Below are 22,983 nucleotides of genomic sequence, written 5' to 3'. Positions count from 1 at the left end.
CTGTCACGCCGGCAGGTGTGATGACTCAGAGCGTCCCCGTCCAGGAACTGTACGACTGACCTTCAGCCCGAAAGTTGCCGGTAATGAAGCCACCAGCCGGACCGGGAGAGGAGCCAGGAGGACGCCGGGGAAGCTTGCGGCCTACGGTGGGCCGGAGGAAGCGCCAGGTAAGTACCAATTTCATTTTTATTGACTGCTCAGGGTCCCTTTAAATGTTGCTCTGTATATTTGCTCAGCCTTGTGAGATCCTCATACATTGGTTATTAACCTGATTGAGCAACTACCATTCTTATTCCGTAAAATAAAAGTATTCCGTAAAATAAAAGTGAAATTAACTTATTAACTTAAATGGCAGGCCTATGTAACTATGGATGGTTAATGTGATGCTAATAACTGACTGGCATACAAATGTCACAACTTATATGTAGCCTGGAACTTGACCAATTACATTTACTACAAATTTGCATGCAAGCGGCAATTATTAGCATCCCCCTGGTGATTTCTAGTCACAACCTCCAGTTCCACTTACTCTGTGACAGAGCCGTAGGATGAAAGAATTTCATCTACACACGTATTGTATAAACAGTATTATTAAATGTCATTTATTGGAAAAACACAAATGATTAAAATTGAAACAGGAACTTCTTTAATAAGGTTTGTGACAAGCAGGTATTGAGAACAAATGATTGAAGCTTCAGATCTCAAAACAAAACCAAGGCAGCAACATTAAAAAGAAGTGACAGAATGCTGCATTCTTTATCCTACATTAAATATCAGAAATGATGGATGATTTCATGAGCTTCAATCTCCACCTTTAAAGTGGCCTTACTGGGGCAGTTTGTCAGAAATTGTGTTTGGTGGAAGGGAAAGAAGTGATCGGGGCTAGTCATATCTAGAACAGTCATGGCTCCCTCTAGTGGTAGCAAAAAAGAAGACAGGCAAGGAGCTGGAACATTAACTATTCATGTCCAACAAACCACACAAAAAAGGTTAAATTTCACTTTTGTTTTGGCAGAAAAATACATTTCACCTTTTATTCCTCTCATAATAAAATATGCTTTTTAAAGGTCTTTAGTAAAAAATTTTTGTAAACGGTTACGGTAAGGACAACACAGATATTAACACGCCCCACAGTGCTAGAAAAAGAGAAAGCTCTGGGCACCGGCGAGGGCAAAGAGTGATTTTCTTTTCTTGTTTGGTGAGCTATGGAGACACAAAGGCGTGAAAGCTGAAACCACATTGCATACAGGAGCGGTAGACAATCAGCGCTGCAGTGGCGGCGAGGAATGGCGTCTTAGAGGTCACTTTCGCCATATAGCGCTGTAGAGAAAGACATGTAGTCCAGAGCCCCTGGCACAGCGCCATGCCCCATGTATGGTGCCATCCTGGCAATGCAGTACTCCGCTTGATCTGGAGGAAGTTCACGGCGCAGCTCATCTGCAGTGATGTAATTCTGCAAGAAAGCACATTGCATAAGGAAATGGATTACTTACTGGTAACATATGTATCATTCCATACACCCACCTGCAGTATAATACTAGTATAAGCCAGATGACACCCTTAGTGGGTAAATGCCCCTGTTTGGTAGCAAGACAGCATATAATAGGCAACCTCATTACCTCAGCAGCAGTGGCTGCACTTACTAATCAGCAGTCCAGCCAAACAAGAAAGCTCGGGAGAGCCTCAGTGTGTTCTGGTGTTTGGCTGGACTTCTTGATCAGATGCCTAGACAGTAGACACGCCCTCCACTTCCCATCCTGAACCTGCCCTTGTCATGCCCCTCGTGACACCATTACCTGGTCTCTACACCACTACTGACATGAGGTATATATCACATGAGGAGAGGTGTGTCTGTAAGGAGGCAGTGACCTGCAACGGGGTACTTTAAGGCTGGTTTCACACCAGGACGTTGCGTTTTAGAGGACGTTATGGTCGCATAACGTGCCCCTAACGCAACGCCTGGTGCTCCCTGCTTTGGACGTCAGAGTGAGCCGCGTTGTGCAGCTCACTCTGGCGTCCGTGATGCGTACTCTTGCACGTGGTCCCGCCGGCCAATCGCTGCACAGAGCGGCCGCTCCAGGAAGTAAACACTGCACGTCACTGAGTGCAGTGAATATTAATTAGCCATGTGCCTGGCCGCTCTCAGATCCTCCCCAACGTTACTGAGCATGTGCAAGCAGTCTACCGCGGCTCTGCCGCTTAGAAAGTACTGCATGCAGTACGTTGTCTGGTGGCGCAGCGTTACTATGTAACGCAACGTGGGCACTGTGAACAGCCCATTGATTTTTCATTGCTGTGCGGTGGGGTGCGTTACAGGCTGCTCTAACGTGCGCCTGTAACGTCCCACTGTGAAGCCAGCCTAAAGGAAGCCCAGGGAAACATGACAATATCCACTAATTGTAAAGCCACTTTCTGTACCAACTATTGTACAGCAGTAGGTTTTAAAAGTACCCGCCAGAAAGCTGTCATTTGTCTGTTCCTGCTGTAGAAGAAGTATTACCAAACCAATTAATCAAGCTTATAGGCTATCATGTCATCAAGAAATAATTGTTTTTAAAGTGCAACTGCCTTTGTAACCATAGCCACATTGCTGACTCCCTGCCTCTAGGATATAAACAGGTGGATGGACAGGAACTGTAGGTAGTCACTGCCTGCAACCCATGTAAGGAAGTTCAGGCACCAAAAAAAAGACTGTTTCCTATAGACGTCAACAAAGTAGAAAGCGCAAAGTGTTTGTGCAATGTGGGTGGCATTAAAGGGAAGGTCCTAGCACAATAAAAATAAAAATTCTACTTACCTCGGGCTTCCTCCAGCCCCTTGCAACCGTCCTGTGCCCTCGTCGTAGCTCCGGTGGCTCCCGATCCCCTCCGGTGCAGACGACGACCTCGCCTGGTTGGCATCTGCTTGCGCTTCACCATGCGGGTCACTGGGTTGCTCTGACGTCATCCAGACTGTACTGCGCAGGCCTGTCCGGATGACTTCAGCGAGACTCAGAGTTGCTTGTGGAGCTGCAGTGGGCATCTTGCGCTGGAGGGAACCCCAGGCCACCAGTGGGGAGCAGAGCTGCAGCAAGGGCACAGGACAGCTGGCAGGGGCTGGAAGAAGCCCCAGGTAAGTGGATTTTTACTTTTTATTTTAATGGTGCTTGGATGTGTCCTTTTAAGTATGAGAGCAATGCACAGCACTGGCATTGCTCTCTGCTGCAGTGTTGAAAGTTATATTGCTGTGCCACAGACTAAAATGTGTGCAGCAGTGCGTTCTCGGAAAGCTTTGCTGTGCAGTACACAAGTAGGACCATCAGACAATGCGGTCTATGCACTGATGTTCTTGCAGATCATACACTACACTTGTTGTAATGTGCTCCACAGCATGCAAGTGTGTCTCAGCCCTTAGTTAGCACTGTTTGAAGCCTGATTTGTGTCTATAGGCCCATACACATGCATGAATAAAAGGTGGCTGAAGCAGCTGATAACGCCCACCTCGGCCAATAATCCGATGTGTGTACAGCAAGCCCCAACAAGCTACTGTCACTTGGCTAGTGATCCGCCCAACTGATCAACTCAGCTGAGCGATAACCGACTGCTTTATGCACACCACTCGCCCTGCCCGCCGCGTGACGTCACATTTGTGCTGCTCTGTCAGCCCTTCTCCTCCGTGCACTGCAACAGAATGCGCCATCAGGTATACAGCTGGCTCCCCATCTGTACTGCACTGGCCCAGCTAAGCGGCTCGAGAGATCGGTTCCTGAACCCCGATATTTGACATCAGTCAGCCCATGTGTATGGATAACACACAGTGCCTCTCCTATGAATAAAGCTAGTTTACAGCTGTTGTTGTGCTGCTTCATTCCTTTATATTTTATCAGATGGTGTGACTCCGTCATAGTTGGAACAAAGATAATAAAACAGTTAATTGTTGCAGCCAAAAAGATCAGGATGACATCCAGATAACTGCCAGTTTTTAAAGAGGATTACAAACGGCAGTATTTATATTACTTTCACTTTAGGTTTCCTTCTTTTGGATACTGATATTTTCATACAGCACTGATATGTTAGATTGTAAGCCTATATGGCAGGACCCTCTTCCCAGTGTGCTCTTCTCCTCCACCATATGGACTCAGTGACTCGTCTTCTATGTTTATCACTAACTTGCAATCTGTGCACCATTGTTAATTGTTGCAACAATTTTTGTACCATCTTTTCATGCAGTACTGTCCCTGTGTTAAATTGTTGATGTTGTATTGTCTCCTCTATGTATTGTACAGTTTTGTGTAGTATGTTAACGCTTTTTAAATAAAGTTTAACAACAACAACAATAATATTCCTACGTTAACACCTACTACTACAGGAAGTGTGGGCAAATGCAAAATCCATGCTGCTAGTCTGATTTGCCAAGATGGGTGTAAAGAAAACTGGAGTAAAAGTGCTCGGATGTTTGTGAGTGTCTGCCTCTGCTCGCGTTGCAATCCATATTTCAGCAACGTGAGCAGAGGCAGACACTCACGAACATCAGAGCACTTTTACTCCAGTTTTCTTTACACCCATCTTGGCAAATCAGACTCATCTAATGTGAATGAGGCCCTTACTGTATAAGGAATGCGAACCACAGAAGGGTGGAGCTACATTGCAACAACCACCTCAGTATAACTATTGTATGTACACAAGCCCTCTAAAACAAGTGTTCATAATGGTTTCAAATGAATATGTGAAATGAAGTGTGTTAGCTGTCTTCTGATGTCAGCCGCCTTCCCTTCAGCAATCATTTAATTTGAACTCTTGGCTTGCGTTAATGTTGTGTCCAGAGCAGGGAATTTACGGATTCACTTTCTCCTCCACCCATAGTACATACAGGCATGTACTCGGATATCCACAGAGCAGCACCTACTGCACTATGGAGAAGACAATGGGAAGGAAGAAGGAAATCAGCTGATGCCAGGTAATAAGACGAAAATATCCATTAAGCTTTACTGCTTTTCCCCATGCAGGGTCGGGTGCTGGGGACAAGAGATGTATGTTCAGTCGTTTGTAATTGTGTTGCTTTGTTTCAACTGACTCCAGCACAGATTCAAGAATAGTCTGTAAATAGGAATGACAATGTTTAGGAGAAGCACCAGGTGAAAATGTAAATTTCAGTGCGAAAATTGTAATATTTCACACAGAAAAATTATATTCCCATTCCTTGCAAAAAGTGGGGTCTTGGAGATTTGCACATCTGGAAATCAGCCTAGTTCCAGACTTTCTACAAATAAAGGTAACTCAATACAGCAGTGGAAACGCTCACAAACAAGAAAATAATAAGAGTTTAAAGCTTCTTGCACACAGGGACGTTACAGGCGCACGTTAGTGCAGCCTGTAACGCTCCCCCAACGCACAGCAATGTAACACAAGTGGGCTGTTCACACTGCCCACGTTGCGTTACATTGTAACGCAGCAAAGTGCTGCATGCTGTGCGTTCTACTCGGCTAAGCCGCGTTAGACTATTTGCACATGCTCAGTCATGTTGGGAAGGAGGGGAGAGTGGCCGGGCACATGGCTAATTAATATTCACTGCACTTAGTGACGTGCAGTGTTTACTTCCTGGAGCGGCCGCTCTGTGCTGGCCCGCGGGACCACGTGATGCCGCATGCATCCAAGAGTACGCATCATGGACGCCAGAGTGAGCTGCACAACGCGGCTCACTCAGACGTCCACACCAGAGAGCACCAGGCGTTGCGTTAGGGGCACGTTATGTGCCCTATAACGTCCCCTAAACGCAACGTCCTGGTGTGTAACTAGCCTAAGAGTACTTTGTAAGAATTGCACTGGGTCTTAAAGGAAACCAGAGACAGATACTTATCTTTTTATACATACTTGGGGCTTCCTCCAGCCCCATGGGCGCCGCCTGCTCCTCCGGGTACCGGGTCCCGTAATTTCCTGTAGTCACTGCCAGTCTGCGCAAGAGGAAGTGCGCTCTTCGCGGCTGCTGGAGAGATGCTTAAATGGCCCACTTCACTTGCATCAGACTGGCCGCGACTGGAGGAAGTTACGGGACCCGGTACCGGAGGTGCAGGCAGCTGAGGATGGCGGCGTGGGAGCAATCCATGCCCATGGGGCTGGAGGAAGCCCCAGGTATGTATAAATATTTGCATTCAGCGTATAATGACAAAAATATATATATATACCTTATCACCCGCCAGGACCTTGAAAGAGGCCATAACCTGGTCTGCTGTGTCTGTATCTGCAGTTTCCCGAGACATGAAATCAATGAAGGCTTGAAATGTTACTACACCCAGTCTGTTTGGATCTACGACACTCATAATACGAACAAATTCGGCTTCACCCTAGAAAGGAAACACAATGCATACGGTTAGCGATCTCTTCAATACATGACATTAGAATTCTTATAAAAGAGTATACCGTGCATACATCGGACTGCTGGTTCCATAAGGGCCTAGGCAAACCGACATGTTGATAAGCAGATGTCAGACGGTGCATAGATAGTATTGTCTGATGGGCACATGTATGCGCTGCGCTCTGACCAACAACTGCTGCCCGTATTTCTGTAAACAGTGCAGCCTTATGCAATTCAGTATGCAACAGAGAGCAACGCAGGTGCCAAGCAATTCAGTAAAACGCACATCCGCCGGGTTGCGTAGCAATGCGAGTGTGTGCCACGGCCCTAAAGGTGGTTGACCATCTAACTTTTGTCTATTGACTTATTAAATAGGGTAAATTTGTGGATAAAGCAAACTGTAAAGCAGTTAGCTTTAAGGGTACCTGAGATGAAGATAAAACATTTATACTTACCTGGAGCTTTCTCGAGCCCTATGTGGTGTGTGGGCTCCCTCATCATCCTCTCCGTTGTCTTGTAATCAGCCCCGGTAATCTGGCTAGTCGCGACCAGTCGTGCGCGTCTGTGCATGTGCTGGGCGCACCTCTGCTGCCGCACTCCGATACCTGGGAGTATCCAACGCAGGCACAGAACACTCCCGGCTGCGGGGGGTGCGATGGGAAGTGCTCACACAGCGCATGCTCACAGGAGCGCGGCCGACCACATTACCGGAACGGATTAAAAGACAAGGAGAGGGCGGCGAGGGAGCCCACGCACTTGATGGGGCCCGAGGAAGCCCCGAGTAAGAACAGATATAGCCTTTATCTCAGGTTCTATTTAACATAAAGGTTACTTTTATATATCTCAGATTTGAATAGCAGCAAAACTCTGACTTTCTGAAACAAAGATAAAAATGCGTATATAGCTTTGTTGCACTTCCCATGTCAAGGCAATTTCCACACTTAAAGGTACACTTGAGCTAGGAATAAAAAAAATCAGTTTTACTTTCCTGGGGCTTCTACCAACCCCCTGCAGCCATCCCGCGCACTCGCAGTCACTCACGGAGCCTCCGGTCCCCCGCTGCCAGCTAGTTTCGTTTTCGCTGACAGACCCGACAGGCCTGGCCACACGTAATTTTCTCTGCTCTCCCATTCGCAATAGTGCCCTGCGCCTGTGCAGGACGCTATTGAGGATGGACACAAGAAGGAGGATACGCGTGGTCAGGCCTGCGCAGGTGCAGAATGCCTGACAACTCCCTGTCAGCGAAAATGAAACTAGCTGTCAGCGGGGGACAGGAGGATCCGCGAGTGACTGCAAGGGGACGGGGCGGCTGCAGGGGGCTGGTAGAAGCCCCAGGCAAGTAAAACATTTGTTTTATTCCTGGCTTAAGTGTACCTTTAAAGGACAACTGAAGTGAGAGGAATATGGAGGCTGCCATATTTATTTCCTTTTGAACAATACCAGTTGCCTGGCAGCCCTGCTGGTCTATTTGGCTGTAGTAGTATTTGAATAACACCAGAAACAAGCATGCAGCTAATCTTGTCAGATTGGACAAAAATGTCAGAAACATCGGATCTGCTGCATGCTTGTTCAGGGTCTGTGGCTAAATGTATTAGAGGGAGAGGATCAACAGGATAGCCAGGCAACTGGTGTTGCTTAAAAGGAAATAAATATGGCAGCCTCCACATACCTCTCACTACAGTTGTCTTTAAAGAGAACCCGAGGTGGGGTTCTGACAATGCAAAACACGTACAGAGGCTGGGTCTGCCTATACTGCCCAGCCTCTGTTGCCATTTCAATCCCCCCTAAATTCCCCCTGCGTTCTGCAATCCACCATAAATCACAGCCGCGCTGTGCGGGCTGTGTTTACATCTGTACAGTCAGTCTGCTGCTCCCTCCGCCTCCTGCATAGCTCCGGTCCCGCCCGCGTCCCTTCCCTCCAATCAGCGGCGAGGGAAGGGTCGCGGGCGGGGACCGGAGCTCTGCAGGAGGCGGGGGGAGCAGCAGACTGACAGTACAGAGGTAAACACAGCCCGCTGCAACACGCTGTGTGTCGACAGCGCGGCTGTGATTTATGGGGATAGCAGAGCGCAGGGGGGGGGCTTAGGGGGGATTGAAATAGCAACAGACGCTGGGCAGTATAGGCAGACCCAGCCTCTGTATGTAGATTGCATTGTCAGAACCCCACCTCGGGTTCTCTTTAAAGACTTGGGGGCCGGATGCACAAAGCAGCAGTAAAGTTGCCATGCACAGGCAGCACACAGCAATTTTACTAGTAATTTTATCAGTACTAATAGCAGGGGTCAGCACGTGTTACCCTGTTAGCGCAACGCATGTTACCGGGGGTTACATGTGCATTGCTATGGTAACACGCAGTACATACGTAACATAAGTAAAGCTAATAGGGCAACCCACACTGCCCTCCTGCTGTTCGTACGGGTAAAATTGCTGTGCGCCCCTTGCACATGACAATTTTACCACTGCTATGTGCATCAGCCCGTGCTGAGTTAGCTCTGTCTTAAAGTAGCCATACACTGTACAATTTTTGCCCAATTAGACATTCGACTAGACATATGACATGTGTATGTGTACACTGGGACAATAAAACAATGCAATGTCATTTTATTACGGACTTTGCTTTTAATTTAAAATAGATAATTATGACTTCCAATGTTCAATACCAAAAATAGGACAGGAACAGCTTCTACACTTCTACTCTGTGTCTGCGGAGGTTATCAGTATTTCAGTGGAGATATGTTTAGAGAGACATTTCTACCCTGTAGAAGCAGTGGGCAGCATTTCAAAGCACATAATCCAAGGAGAAATCAGCACATACACCAGTTTGTTTACTTTCAGTATAAACACTGGATGAAACAGCTTATACTGTACATAATGGGGTAGACAGGACCGTATCTTAAAATGGTTTAAAAGAAGTCACGTCTGTATAATGATAAGGGCCTTATTTTAAGTCATTTTTAACATGTGTGGTAAGTATACTAATACTTTAAGAAATATAAAAGATATATCTAATGGAGGACTACTACCAAAATAGAACTCAACCTATTTCAAAGGGCCACTTGCCTGGACAAAGATGCAGTAACTTGCCCTTTGCAACATTAGGGCCCATTAAACACTCCCTGCATGGAGGTTGTATGCTATCCCAGTTTGCATAAGGTTCCTCCAGAGATCTGAGGCAGGTTAATTGGTTCCTCCCTAACTAACCCTAGAGAATTGTGAGGGCATCAGACTATGGACTACTTCAAAGTGAGCCTGAAGGGAAACACATGCTCCAAATCTGTATTTACCTCAGTAGAGGGAAGCCTCTGGATAATCCAGAGGCTTTTCCACTCCCCCTTGCCTCTACCAATCCGGCGTTTGGACCCCTGGTACTTCGACAAGGTTTGCGCTCCAGTCTGTACAAGAGTGCAGCTGCATTGCACAGGACACCTTGCACCTGGGCTGAAGCACAAAGCTGATTGGGCTCGGTCTTTTCCAGTGAGCTTGAGCCAGGTCTCTGTGCTAAAGCGCCGTCAGGAGGCATCTTGTGCCTGTGAAGTGTGACCACCCTTGTTCACGGATGTGAGCGGGGCCGCAAACTTCCAGTGGGTCCCAGCGCTGGATTTGTGGTTGGGTGGAGGGTGTGGGAAGCCTCTGGAGGATCCTTCCCTCTAACAAGGTAAGGATCTAACTTTTGCTTTTTTTGAATGACAGGTTTACTTTAAGTAGCAGTGTGCTGAAATTACTAAGGAATCATTGGAAACAACTGACAACTGACCTGGATGTATTACAACAGATGAGTTATTAATTTTTGATCTAGTTCATATCAGACAAACCTGGATTTGTTAAACAAAAAAAAATAGTTCCCTCAGTGGATTTATGTATGTATGATGCAGTGAACTTAAGTGGCAATATCAGAGCTTGTACAATAATCAAAAAATCCCAAATCTCAGAATTTGTACAGTACAATAAAATATAGTTGTATATACAATTCATTCATCTAGAAATAGGGAGGGTCAATAAAATGCAAATTATTTCCGAGCTGAGGCAGGATTATGCAATTATTTATGCAAATATATACTGCAGAGCTTAAAATGGACCAATCGCATGAAGCCGAGGTAGGATTCAATTGGTCCATTTTCAAGCTGCATTCATTTGCATCAAAAATTCCATAGTCTGGCAGTTGCACAACAATAGCCCCTGCGATCCGGCTGTCGCAGGGGGGCCCACTTTTGTGAGATGCAGAGCATGGCAGCAACATATATTACATGTTCTTAGCGAAGCTAGCTACGTCCTCTTCACCTCTCTCTTCAGCCTTGGCAAACAGTTTAACTTCCTATGGGTCTGTCTCTACATGTGATGTGCATCAGGGAGCTGCACGGAGTTACACTGTTCAGCACACGTCTGAAGAAAGGAGTGAAGAGCACGTGTAGCTAGCTCTGCTGACAACAGGTAATGTATGACACTAATTCTGTTGCCATGCTCTGCTCGCTCTGGGGGAGGCAGTGATTATAAGCTAGTGCAAGGGGCCTGGCCAGATTTATGATCTGAGGGTGTAGGGTGGTGCAGCCAGGCAGCCTGGCCAGCTCGGTTTTGCTGTGGGGACCGATGGGTTCTAGGTACACCCTGTTAATCTCATTGACCATCCCTACCTATAGATTGCAGTACTTCAGCTTTACAGACTATATCATGGTCAGCTACAACCAACCGTACAAATCAGACATTTTACACTGCAGACTTAAATACTATGGAGCTTCAGAGCAATTCTGTGTTCCTCAAGTTTTACAGCAAGAACAGATATTTTACATTACCATGTTGTAACCCATGGAGATAAGACAGGCCCGGAAATCCTCACCATCCAGCATACCGATCTTCTTCTGCAGGAGGGCCAGTGAAGGACAGGACAGTAATGTAAAGTAGAGACCAGAAAAAGGAAATTCAGCAAAGAAAAGCAGTAGCAGATATATAAAGAATGCATTAAGATTGAATTATAAATTAGAAACCAAAGATAGAAAGGGACAGGAAAACAATATGTGGATGATGTTTCCAAGGAACACATGGAAGGAATAAGAACAGAATGGACAAAATAACACACAACACGAAGGAAACAAGGAGAGAAAAATTATTTCTTCTTAAGATGATGGTCGCTAACATTCTGCAGAGCCTGGGAAACCAAGAATCAGGATATTTTCTAACACCTGGCTTAACGTATAAACTGTATTCAGTACCTGAGCATCGTTGCCAATATCGTAACCCAAGCTGATGAGGCAGGCCTTAAATTCCTCTGGGCCAAGTGTGCCGTTGTGATCCTTGTTACCGCAAGTGACGGTTCGGGTGTCCGGGGCATGCCATGCCAGGGGGTGGGTGACAGGGTGAGAGCAAAGGAGTCGGAAACAAGGGAGGGAAGGGTCGGTTGTGAACAAGGGGTCATGCAGAAGGAGCAGGAAAGGACATGCATAGGATAGAGGGAACAAAAAACATAGTTAGAATTAATATTTGTGACTAGGATGCAATTAACAGTGGATGTTTAAGAGTTTAGGTGCACATATGCCCAAAATCCTACGTTCGTGTCTAAACATATAGGAATACATTTCAAATACAGTTTGTAATGTGCCTCTATAAACAGCAAAGGTTAATGCACCACTTTTGTGCTGTATATGAACTTGCCTGAAGGTATCCATTACCCTTAGCAACAAAGCAGACTCCACCCTGCAAGGACAGTGAGAAGCTGCTACAGGCAACATAGCAGTTCCATAAACTGTCACACGGGGGGGTTCTGAGATATGAGGGAGCAGGAAGATGCTGCTTTTCAGATCCCCTTATTTATAAACATTCTAGTCACCTGCAATGACTGTCACATCTCACAATAGAGCAAATACTTAACAGCATATTTGGGCCACCTGACATGTTTAAAAATAGTCAATCAACCTGATCGCCTCTTCATAGATGCCAGATGGGGTTCGGCACCTTAAAAGAGTCCTGAGCGATAATGAAGAACATTTGCGTTTGAGTCAAACAGCTGTCCACAACTTTTGCAAGTTAAGAAATGGCTGTCTGTGGCCTCACTGTAAGTCAATGGGTCGCACATCTACGTCTTAAGATGAGAAGTGCTAATCGCAGCTGCCAATTGGTTACTCCATTCAAGTGAATAGAGTGTGTAATCACAGTGTTAAGGTAAGGTAAGTACATTAGGCAAGTAAAAGAATGGGTAGCCCATTTGTATTTTTGTTCTGGATAAACTGGCCCCATAGACCTCATTTCATTCATCTCCACCCCAACACCCCGTCTCTCTGACCATCTCTATGGAGGAAGAGTAGGAGCTTCTGTCATTAGATATAATGTATCAGACACAGAGATTCCTCTCCTACAGCCTAGAATGGAGTAATGTACCCGGCACTGAGATGGGAAGACAGCATTTAAGATGTATCTGTGACTTTAGATGGCCGATTTATAAGCAAAAGGCTGCAAATTCTAATGCTTCTATTCAACGCAAAGCAGTAAGCACACCTGCCAGGCGGGATGCAACCAATGGGAATCCTAATCAGAATTTGTTGCCAAGTCCCCCCCCTGGAGTTTATCTGAATTTCATTCATCAATCTTTTCAAGCTTATGCAAGTTTGCCACAGATGAGTCCTACTGGTACATTTGTCTGAGCCAATGTGAAGCCATGGTGATAAAACTCAAATATGTCAGAAGCAGGGTTCCTGGTCAATTTGCTGATTAGTCATTCAGACTGGCAAAAAAGGGAGAAATGCTAGAGGGTTTACCAAGTTACACTTCCAGGGCCCTCATCAACTCGTACCACTGATTAACTCCTTCCATTCTTGCTGCAATGCCAGAGATACAGGCAGCTCTCACTCTTTAGGTTCAGAGCGCGACCACACTTATGGTGACATTAAACAGTATCAGAGACGGGGAAAACAAAAAGTTTTATACATACCTGGGGGCTTCCTCCAGCCCCATGCGCACGGATCGCTCCCACGTCCTCTGCTGCCTGCAGCTCCGGTACCAGGTCACGTAACTTCCTCCAGTCGCAGCCAGTCTGCGTATGAGGAAGTGCACTGTTTATGTATCTCTCCAGAGACTGAGAAATACGTAGAGGGCGTATTTCTCTTGCGAAGACTGGCCGCGACTGGAGGAAGTTACAGGACCAGATACCGGAGCTGGAGGTGACTGAGAATGGTGGTGTTGGAGCAATCCGTGCATATGGGGCTGGAGGAAGCCCCAGGTATGTATTTAACTTTTTGTTTTCCCAGTCTCTGGTTTCCTTTAAAGCCTTCATATTTCCCTTAAACAATTTCATGGTTGCCTTCACTTGTGGAAAACAATGTGGGGATTTTACTTCCCTACTTTATTATCCTTTACCAACAATAATAACCCAGACAAGGCCCACCCACTTTGTTACTTCCTTTTGTCCTATAGAACATTTCTTGGCTAGTTGACTTCCCAGGCAAATCAGTGGACAGTTGCCTAAATGTTCATATGTTCCTAGTATTAAACCCAATAAATTAAGCAAACGTAACAGGGCCCTGTTAGCAACAGCAGCCGGCACTACTGAGGGAAAACCAATGCATAGTATTCATCCCAACAACCAGATGGCGATTAAAGCTTTCCTTAAAGGACACCGGAAGTGAGGGTGATATGGAGTCTGCCATATTTGTTTAATTTTAAGATTTTAAGCAATGCAAATTGGCTGGCTGGCTATCCTGCTGATCCTCTGCCTCTAATACTTTTAGCCATAGACCCTGAACAAGCATGCAGTACCGATGTTTGACTGAAGTCTGACTGGGTAACACACCTGAAACATGCTCGTTTCAGGTGTGTGAATCATCAGTGTGCCAGGTAACTGGTATGGTTTAAAAGGAAACAAATATGGCAGCCTCCATTTCCCTCTCACCCCCGCTGTCCTCTAATTATGTCATTTGTTTAATCTACTCTTTACATCACAGTAAATTAGTTGGATACTTTATAAATGCCTACTAATAATAATACTTAAAGTATATGCATGTTAAGATATGAACCAGAATCCTATAAACTAGCAAATGAAAGATATTTGTGACAGTAGAGGCAGAGTAGTGCTGTTCATGTAAACACGTGCATGCTCATTGTGTATGGTATTTTGGTACATGCATGATTATGGTGATATACAGACAGTGCTGATTATAGTCACACATGCATGCTTCTGCAAAACAGATACTGTGCTGGTCAGTACAGCCCATTTTCTAAGGTATGAGGGTGACCCAATCATGTCTCCTTTATTAGTGACATTATAAAGCGCCTACGTTTTTACATTCTCCATTGTCAAAGACCATCCATGTGCACAATCTGACAAATGATGCCCCTAGGCATGGGTGTGAAATTTGGAGAACTGTAATTACAGCGCATGAGATTTGGGCGCAGCCGGCGCCTCCATAGACTGTAATAGGAATTACGGCTATGGCGGCGCTGTCAGAAGATGGAGCTGAAGTTACATTTAAAAACACTGTAATACAGCTTCCAGCAATAGCTGGAAGCCAAATTACATCATTTCCCCCTATCCACATGAACCTAGAGGGGGAATAGTATTTAAAGAGACTCTGAAGTCTCTAAAAAAATTGTTTAATACTTTATCCCTAACTAAACTGCCGCATCCCCGCTGATGTAAACTATCTAAATCCCCCCTCCCTCTCCCCTGCAAAATCCAAGACTTTCTTGGTCCTGGATTTTGCTGCCCTAAGCGCTTCCGTGTGAGGCAGGGCTATGAGCTGCAGCCCTGCCTCCAAGGCATCTATCAGCGGCAGATCTCCGCCTCTCCCTCGCCCCTCTCAGCGAAGGAAGATTGAGAGGGTCGGGGGAGAGGCGGCGAACCGCCGCTGACAGATGCGTGTGAGGAAGGGCTGCAGCTCATAGCCCTGCCTCACACGGAAGCGCTCCCTGTAGTGTGCCCCGGGGAGTTTGGGGGGAGTTTACAGCAGCGGGGATGCTGCGGTTTAGTTAGGGATAAAGTATCACACAGATTTATGACATAAAAATACTTTTTTAGAGACTTCAGAGTCTCTTTAACGCGGCCAGGACTTGTGCAGCAGCAGGATCAGCCATATACTGGCTGTATCCTGCGCCCAAGTCTCCTGGCGGCCAGTTATCTTGTACGCATGTAACTCTACTGTTCCACGACGTGGAAGTTGTGCTGGCAAATGAAGGCCACCACTGTTAATTAACCAACTGTCAGATAAGGGCCTGGCAGATAGTAGCGTAACTAGAAATTATGGGGCCCCATAATAAAACTATCATGGCGCCATCAAACGTAGGCACTCTTGAGCAATGCTACCTGCCCCTACCCTATGCATAGGAGTTACAGTAATTGAGCAATTTACATTCTCATGCAATGTACACGGCATATAGTCCATAGGCACTGAGACAAAGTTATACAGTGGAATAACAAAATTTAATAGTGAATACACCAAGTACCATCGGGGTTCCCTCTACTCCAGTGGTCCATAGTAACAGCTATGACTATTGCTATGCCCCTGCTGGCTGATATAAGCTTTCATTAGCTAGCACAGATTTCACTTCCACTCTTCCCTAGTGGTCACTTATATTGTAGACAATATTTTCTGATAACTGCTCTTCATAACTGCTCATCCTTAAAGCGAGTCTGAAGCCATATAAAATTACCTCTTTTTCTTGCACAGTTATCTTAAGCATTAAGATCAAAGCTGATTCGCCACATTCCCGCGGCAGAACGAGGTATTTATCCCCCCAAAATCCTGGGGCAAAATTCCACGACTTTTCAGGCCGTAGACTTTGCTGCCCAGGGGAGGCAGAGCTGTGTGCTGTAGCTCTGCCTCCAGTCCAGTCAATCTCTGCCTCTCCCACCCCTCTCACTGAAAGACGACGCAGGGGCGGAGATTGACTGGAACAGAGGCAGAGCTACAGTGCAAAGCTCTGCATCTTCCAGGGAGCAACATTTTGCCCCGAGGATTTCGGATTTCGGCGGGGGTGGGGAAGTGTGCGTTAATAAGTACCTCGTTCTGCCGCGCAGGAATGCAGTGAGTCAGCTTTGAGGTTAATGCTTAAGATAAGATACCTTTGCCAAAAAAAGAGGTAATTTATATCGCTTCAGACTCTCTTTAAGGTTCCCATTAATACTACAATATAGCGAACAATCGACCTTCCCATCGATCAGATCTTTTATCCCGTTTATGGGCTTATTTGCTCATTCTCTTCCGATAACAATTAATGTATCCGAAGGTTGATGGTTTGCTAAAGTTGTATCATTAATAGGCACCTCCACAGTGATGTCAGGTAGGTGGAACTCCAATATCCTATATTATAGTTTAATTTGTCACTACTCAAGTTTTGTATCCTGGAGTATAAAATGTGCACCACTTTATCCTGTATACAGAGCATAATACACTGTATTACGTGCCAAATTATAGTAGATAGCCGAGGACTACTGCCACTGCCAAAAATATGCACAAAGTACGGTACTTTGCAAACAAAACAGGATAGAAAACCAACTTCTACCTCCTGTTAAAAGGATTACATCATTAAAAAAAAAATCATCCTAAAGGTGGCCACACACCATACAATTTTTTAAATATCTGTTCAATTCAAGAATTGCAATTAATTTCTCTGACTGATTTAACAGTTCAAAAATCTGACCAATGTACCACACACCTATGTTCAATATTTCCCCAATTATGATAAAAATGATTGGAAACTGAGAAAATTGCTTGAGTGTACATATTAATAAACTGGCAATCTACCACACACACCATTCAATTTTCATAAAAATTGATCAGAAAAATCCAGCACTCCCGATCAACTTTTATCGAATATAAAGGAGAAATCCGATCGGATTTCTTGCTCGAATGAAAAAAAAAAGCTTTCGATTTTTCGGGAAATCCAATCTTATTTATCGAATTGCTGTAAAATCGAATCATTTTATTGTATCATGTGTGGCCACCTTTAGGATGCACTGCTGCAGAGGCACACAGGAGTTCTAGCACTACATGCAGACAATTCTTAGAACGGGCGACATTTGCAGCATGTATAGCTCCCAATCGCTTCAAGAGGCAAGCACATACCGAAAATAACCTTTATTTGATTTACTATGGTTTTCATCTCACCGTTATACGATAATAAACTACATTTGGTTGTTGGCTGTAGTTATTGAAGATCATCTCCAGCTGCAGCCAGCAATCATGCTTGCTCCCAGAACATATAGAGGCTTTAGACGCTGTAGCCACAGCCCAATTATTTACACAGAACAGCATTAAGGTGGTGAAAAAAATAAATAAAAATAAATTGTATGGTGATTGCCCACCGTAATGCATCATGTGGAACCTAAGAACAGTACGCAATAAAGATCGCATCCTAATGTGAAATTGCACCAGTAGGAATAGAATATGCCCAAGCCCAAAGAAAAACTCCAATATGGCTGGCCCATCTCAGAAGAACCATGAATGTAACCAGTGCATATTGGTGTTTACAGGTAAATTCATTTTTCCTTTACCTGGTTCTTTCTTACCCTCTTCCTAATACAGTGCAAGACCTTGTGCACACTACACATGCTGCCGTGTGCATTTCCGCAATGCGATACACAAGAACATCAGAAGTGCATAGACTGCACTGTCTGACATTCTCACTATTGCGCTGAGCAGCAGTAGGTTGTGATAACACACTGCCTCGTGCATTTTTGGTCAAAACACAGCCCTGACCCAGTTTCTGTAGTGCATTGCAAACACACAGCCATCTGCATTTGATAATGTGAACAAGGCCTAAGTCCAACTACATTTAGTGAACATCAACATTTGAATAATAATAATAATACTTTTTTTTGGCCTTAATGTCAAGTCAGAAAAATATATGATTTTTACAGAGAAACATGGATTGAACTTGTATGCAATGGCAATATAGAGATGCATCCACCTGACATCACTGTATGATAAACGTAACACACAAACCGGTATATTAATCAGCTTGATTGTAAATGTTTATTTTTCTGTGCAGCCAAAAGTCTGCTCACAAAAGTCAAGGTTTAGGTAGAAAAACATAACTGTAATTTCATATTTTAGAATAATTTAGAGAGACTCATGGTGGCCACTGCATACCGTCTCGTGTTACTGTCCAAGGTGACTATGCAAGTTACCTTTTAAATTGCATCTTGATATAAGGATAAAACATGTTTGTGAAGTCTCTTGAGATAAAAAGTCTGTCCAATCAAAAGTCTATTTTCAGTTTTTAGACAGTGGCTACTGCACAGGTCGAGAATGATTTCCATTAAAGATGAATTTCAGGAACACTGGAATCCAGCATACATACTGATAGGGGTTCCCACACACTCCAAGAACCATAATCTTAAAATGAAGAGAAACATTGTAGACACCTAACTTGTGCAGTGACAGCACCGGTCACAGCTCTTCCCTTCAGGCTGTCCTAGGCTTACCAGATAGTGTTGCTGTTCAAATTCGCCATAACGAATTTGGAACACCTGAATACTCCTGAACACCACACTTTAGCACTTTTTCAGATACAAATGGTCAGAGTGAGTTTACTTGTTTGCACTTCACGACACGTTTCCCTTGACTTCGAGACTTCCTCCTTTTAGCTTTGGAAGGAGGAAGCATTGGGGTCCAGTGAACACCAAACTATTACCAGATAATCTTCAGCAGTGTCCATTTCATAGGCCACTGGAAGCCTGTGAGAGTCTCCACACCTTGCCTCCAGTCAGGAGTAGAGTAGAACATGGTCACTGTACTGCTTTTGATACAGAATTTCAGTGCTTCCATTTTTTTTTTTACTTTATGGGATGGCTGTTTTGGGGGTGTTTATCTAGTGGCTAAACAATAAGCTAAATATAAGGATTCCTGAAATTCTGCTCCAATCCTAGACTTTTACTCTATCTATAAACGGGCAGGGAGTGGGGGTAGTTCCTACTGTCCCTTTTCCATTGCCGCAAACAGAACTAGATATCCAAATGGGACAAGAAGGACCCCCTCATAATTTCAAGAACTACTGTGCAGATTTAGGCGTTTGAAAGTAGAAGAGGTTTTGAGTGGACAGGCCCTTTAATATCATCACTTTGTACATAGATTATTGTATGTCTTTTAGAGACAACCTGAGTGTAGACATATATGTGCTTACCCTGTCAAAGTGGTTGAAGGAGTTCCTGAATTCATTCATCTGCTCCTGGCTGATTCCTTTGGCATCACGGGTGAGAATCTGGTTTTCTACTTCATTGATGGTCCTGGCGATAGTGGTAAGAAGCTGCTCCCATCCCACACGGATGTGCTGGAATAATCAATACAAGCTACATTCAAAAGATGACCATCCTATTATAATCACAGACCAAATTCTATATCTGGAGAGAAGAACGCTCCTATCTTTACAGTGTGCATCAGATCAATATTATGCATTGGCAAAACAAACCACAAGTAATGGGAGCAATGAAAATCAAATGCAATTTAATTAAGCTCATCTGATTGATTGATCTATCTATACCATTCTTAATTAAAGAACTCCTCCGCCAAGCAGAAATTAACCAATTAACTTCTTCAGTGTAGTTTATAAGACGCGTTTCTGTAAAAACAGACAATAAGAAAAGGAGTATGAAGTCTCAAATATATCCCTTTAATGAAAAATTCTAGTAAAAATGATATAGCTTTAAAGAGAACCCACGGTGGACCTTTGGGGGCAGATGGGACACAGAGGCATGTTCTCTGCCTAATGACATGGCTTTGTGTCCCCCAACCGCCACTCTCTGCCCCCTTCCCCCCCTATAGCCCCCCGAGTTTAGCAGAGTAACTCGGAGGTAAACACAGGGGAGAGGAATTCCCTGTTTAAAACGCCCTGCAGGGTTTCCTGAGCTGCCATTGGGCAGCTCTCTCTCCTTGGCCGTGCCTCCTGCCGCTACCCCACCTCCCTGCACGCTAGGAGAGACACAGTCTCTCAGTGCAGCATCGTGACCCAGAGGTCACGAAAGCGAAAGTGTGTCATTGCGGCCCATGGGAGCGGCAGTTTTTGTGGCTACCTGATCCGCTAAGCCCCAGGGATCCGGTAGCCTACTTTTTTTTTCTTTCAATTTTTGAGCCCACCTAGGGCTTCTTTTAATGTGTGCAAGAAGAGTTACTAGCTCTCCCCCAGAATACATTTGAAAGCGCTGCATGCAAGTTTAGGCGCCGTATAAACCAAATAAATTTGGTTGAAAGGGAGCAGGTAATAGAATATTAGTATATTTACCGATATTCTACTACTTAATTGATATAGTGAAATATTCGTAATATTTGCAGATATTTCTCTATGACCTAACCTATCTCTACTCTCATAACCCTCCCCCCCGGTAGTGCCCATCGTTAACCTACCCTCTGGTGGTGGCCAACCTTAACATCCTCCCGGTGGTGCCTAACCTCAACAACCCCCCCAGTGGTGCCTAACCTGTGACTAACCTTAAATACCCCACCCCTTGGGCAACTAACCTCAACCCCTGTAACCTTAACCTACCCCCTCCTCCCGCCCACCTCATTCCCCCCGCAACAAATTTGGGCCACCGCTAAATAGTGGGAGCCGGGGGCCATCTGCTTTTAGTAGCCTGAGTTCGCATAGCAAGTGCCCATATGTCGCACTACATTAAGCTGTCCCCCTCCTCCAGTACCCAGTCATTGGCAGCAGCACTCACCTCCATGGTATAATTGGTATGCTTGTTGTCGAATATAAGCGCTTCCTGAATCTGTTGGTGATCACTTTCTAGCTGGTCAATCTTTGGTTTGTAGTTCACAATGCTCTTCTCATACTGCCGCAAGTGGTTCAGCTGGTCTTCCAGTGTTCCGTGCATTTCTATGGAAATGCGGCCAATCTCCTGCATAGAATAGGAGGAGGAAACAATTATGGGTGTACAAAAAAAAAATCTACTTTGCCCTGCCAAGCTATCACACGTCCTAGCGCATTTGGAATAAAAATAACACACAAAAGCTGCCTGCAGACATGAAATTGTCGTGATGCCCAATCTAACTCATAAGTCAAATTAGGATATGATCTCATGCCTGTATGGTGAACACCGCATATCCTCAGAAAGGCAGCCTGGCTGGATACAGTCTTCAGCTAACTGCAACCTTTTTCTCCCAAGATAAAGGTGCCTACTTATAAAGCACTGATATGTCACTACATTATACTTCATCCAGTGGCATTATCACTAAAAGAAATGACATTTATAAAACACCACTGCCTTTTTGCAATGGAGGAACACCAATGCAAGGTATAGTGTGTGTTCCTTGTGAGGCTTCTGGCTCCCATTGGCTGGAGGGGGTCACATGATGTATTTCACACCCCCAGTGAAAGAAATGGCCACGACTGGTGGCTGGGAAGCCCCACAGACTTCAACACTTTCCAGGTGGTGAAGCTATTCTTACACAGAGATGTGATGCTGCACTGGCAGTATGCCTCATAGCATCTGTAGAGACCGTATTAAAAAAAATCCAAACTGACAATTCAGTCAGAAGTAAATTCAGCCACGGCTTTTCACACATGCTATTGCTAAATGTTTGTAGACAGCTTGTTCACACATAGGCATTAGAGAAATGACAGCAGTGGCAAGCAATCTGAAACATTTCAAAATCGTGAGAAGATCCATAGGCGTTATTGCAGCATTAATAAAAAGCCTCAAAAAACTAGCAAAAGCTATGGGAGGCATTTTAAAGTGCCAATACCTGAACAACCTAAAATGCTTAACAGGTTTTTGTGAACACGCTCTGACCACAACTTTATGGCTGGTTCATACAAACTTGACGAGCACGTGGACAAGCGTTGCAAAATGACTGCAGTGCTAGTTTGACTACCACCCAGCATCCACCTCACGGCTACTCGCCCTTTGCACACTGATGTAAACCAATGATTGTATTTGCTGCAAGCCTAAATAACGCCAAAATAAAGAGGCACACTCTGGGCGGTGTCTGATCTGTGTTTGCCACTGAAATAATAATTTGGGCGTGTGCACATACAAGTGTCTGAAAATGCCTCCTACTGCTTATGCAGTTTGTTTAATGCTGCTGTTTAAGTAGGGATTGGTGTTTTATATTCACATGGACAGCTTGCCAATAGGCATGCATCAACTGTGAAATAGATACCGCCTGTAAAAACAACAACAGAAAACAGTCAGTTTTTAAAACCGCAAGCATAAAAAAAAAAAAGGGGATGCGATTCGCCCACTGAATTGCATAGGAGGTGTGTGCCAGGGTGTTTCCAACAGTGCAGAAAAATGCAGTGAAGAAGAGGAGAGCCTTTAAAATGCTACACAGCGCGGCCATGTTTTTAATACCCATGTGTGGATTGAGGCAGGATAAAAGGCCGCCCTGGAAGAAGGGAGCCACCATAGGCGGCAATGATAAAAGCCACGATTAGCGTCAAATGGAAATTTGGGCGCTCGGAGGCACCCGATAAAATCGATGGGGCCTGTTTTACATGTACACGTGTGGACAGGCCCTTATTGTAGCAAGCCTCATTTAGAAATAAGAACATTTCTAGAGCTCATTCTATTAGCAGTAAATAGACTATGTCAATAGGAACAATGGAAGCCACTAAGTAACTTTTTCAGATCCCCAAATAAAGCTGTACTAAGTATTAATTTGACCCCTAACCGCCTGGGCCAGTTTTGACCAGTTGCGTCTGTTCTAAGCATTGAGATGTAACGCTGTCAGTACA

General features: G+C 44.8%; 1 protein-coding gene across 1 annotated transcript in view; it reads right to left on the bottom strand.

Annotated features, from left to right (window-relative positions):
- Window positions 1-623: 623 nt before the first annotated feature.
- Window positions 624-22,983, bottom strand: part of LOC137533588 (alpha-actinin-1) — a 180,110-nt gene continuing 157,750 nt past the window's right edge. Inside the window, exons 17-22 of the mRNA XM_068254944.1 lie at window positions 20,966-21,145; window positions 19,435-19,581; window positions 11,535-11,615; window positions 11,118-11,183; window positions 6,161-6,319; window positions 624-1,453 (exon numbers count right to left, since the gene is read on the bottom strand). Coding sequence (XP_068111045.1) covers window positions 1,295-1,453; window positions 6,161-6,319; window positions 11,118-11,183; window positions 11,535-11,615; window positions 19,435-19,581; window positions 20,966-21,145 — 792 coding nt within the window. The 3' untranslated portion in view covers window positions 624-1,294. The remainder of the gene's footprint in view (window positions 1,454-6,160; window positions 6,320-11,117; window positions 11,184-11,534; window positions 11,616-19,434; window positions 19,582-20,965; window positions 21,146-22,983) is intronic.

This window comes from Hyperolius riggenbachi, chromosome 9 (genome assembly GCF_040937935.1).
Source record: "Hyperolius riggenbachi isolate aHypRig1 chromosome 9, aHypRig1.pri, whole genome shotgun sequence".
In the NCBI taxonomy this organism is placed as follows: domain Eukaryota; kingdom Metazoa; phylum Chordata; class Amphibia; order Anura; family Hyperoliidae; genus Hyperolius; species Hyperolius riggenbachi.
This window is presented reverse-complemented; position numbering and strand designations above follow the sequence as displayed.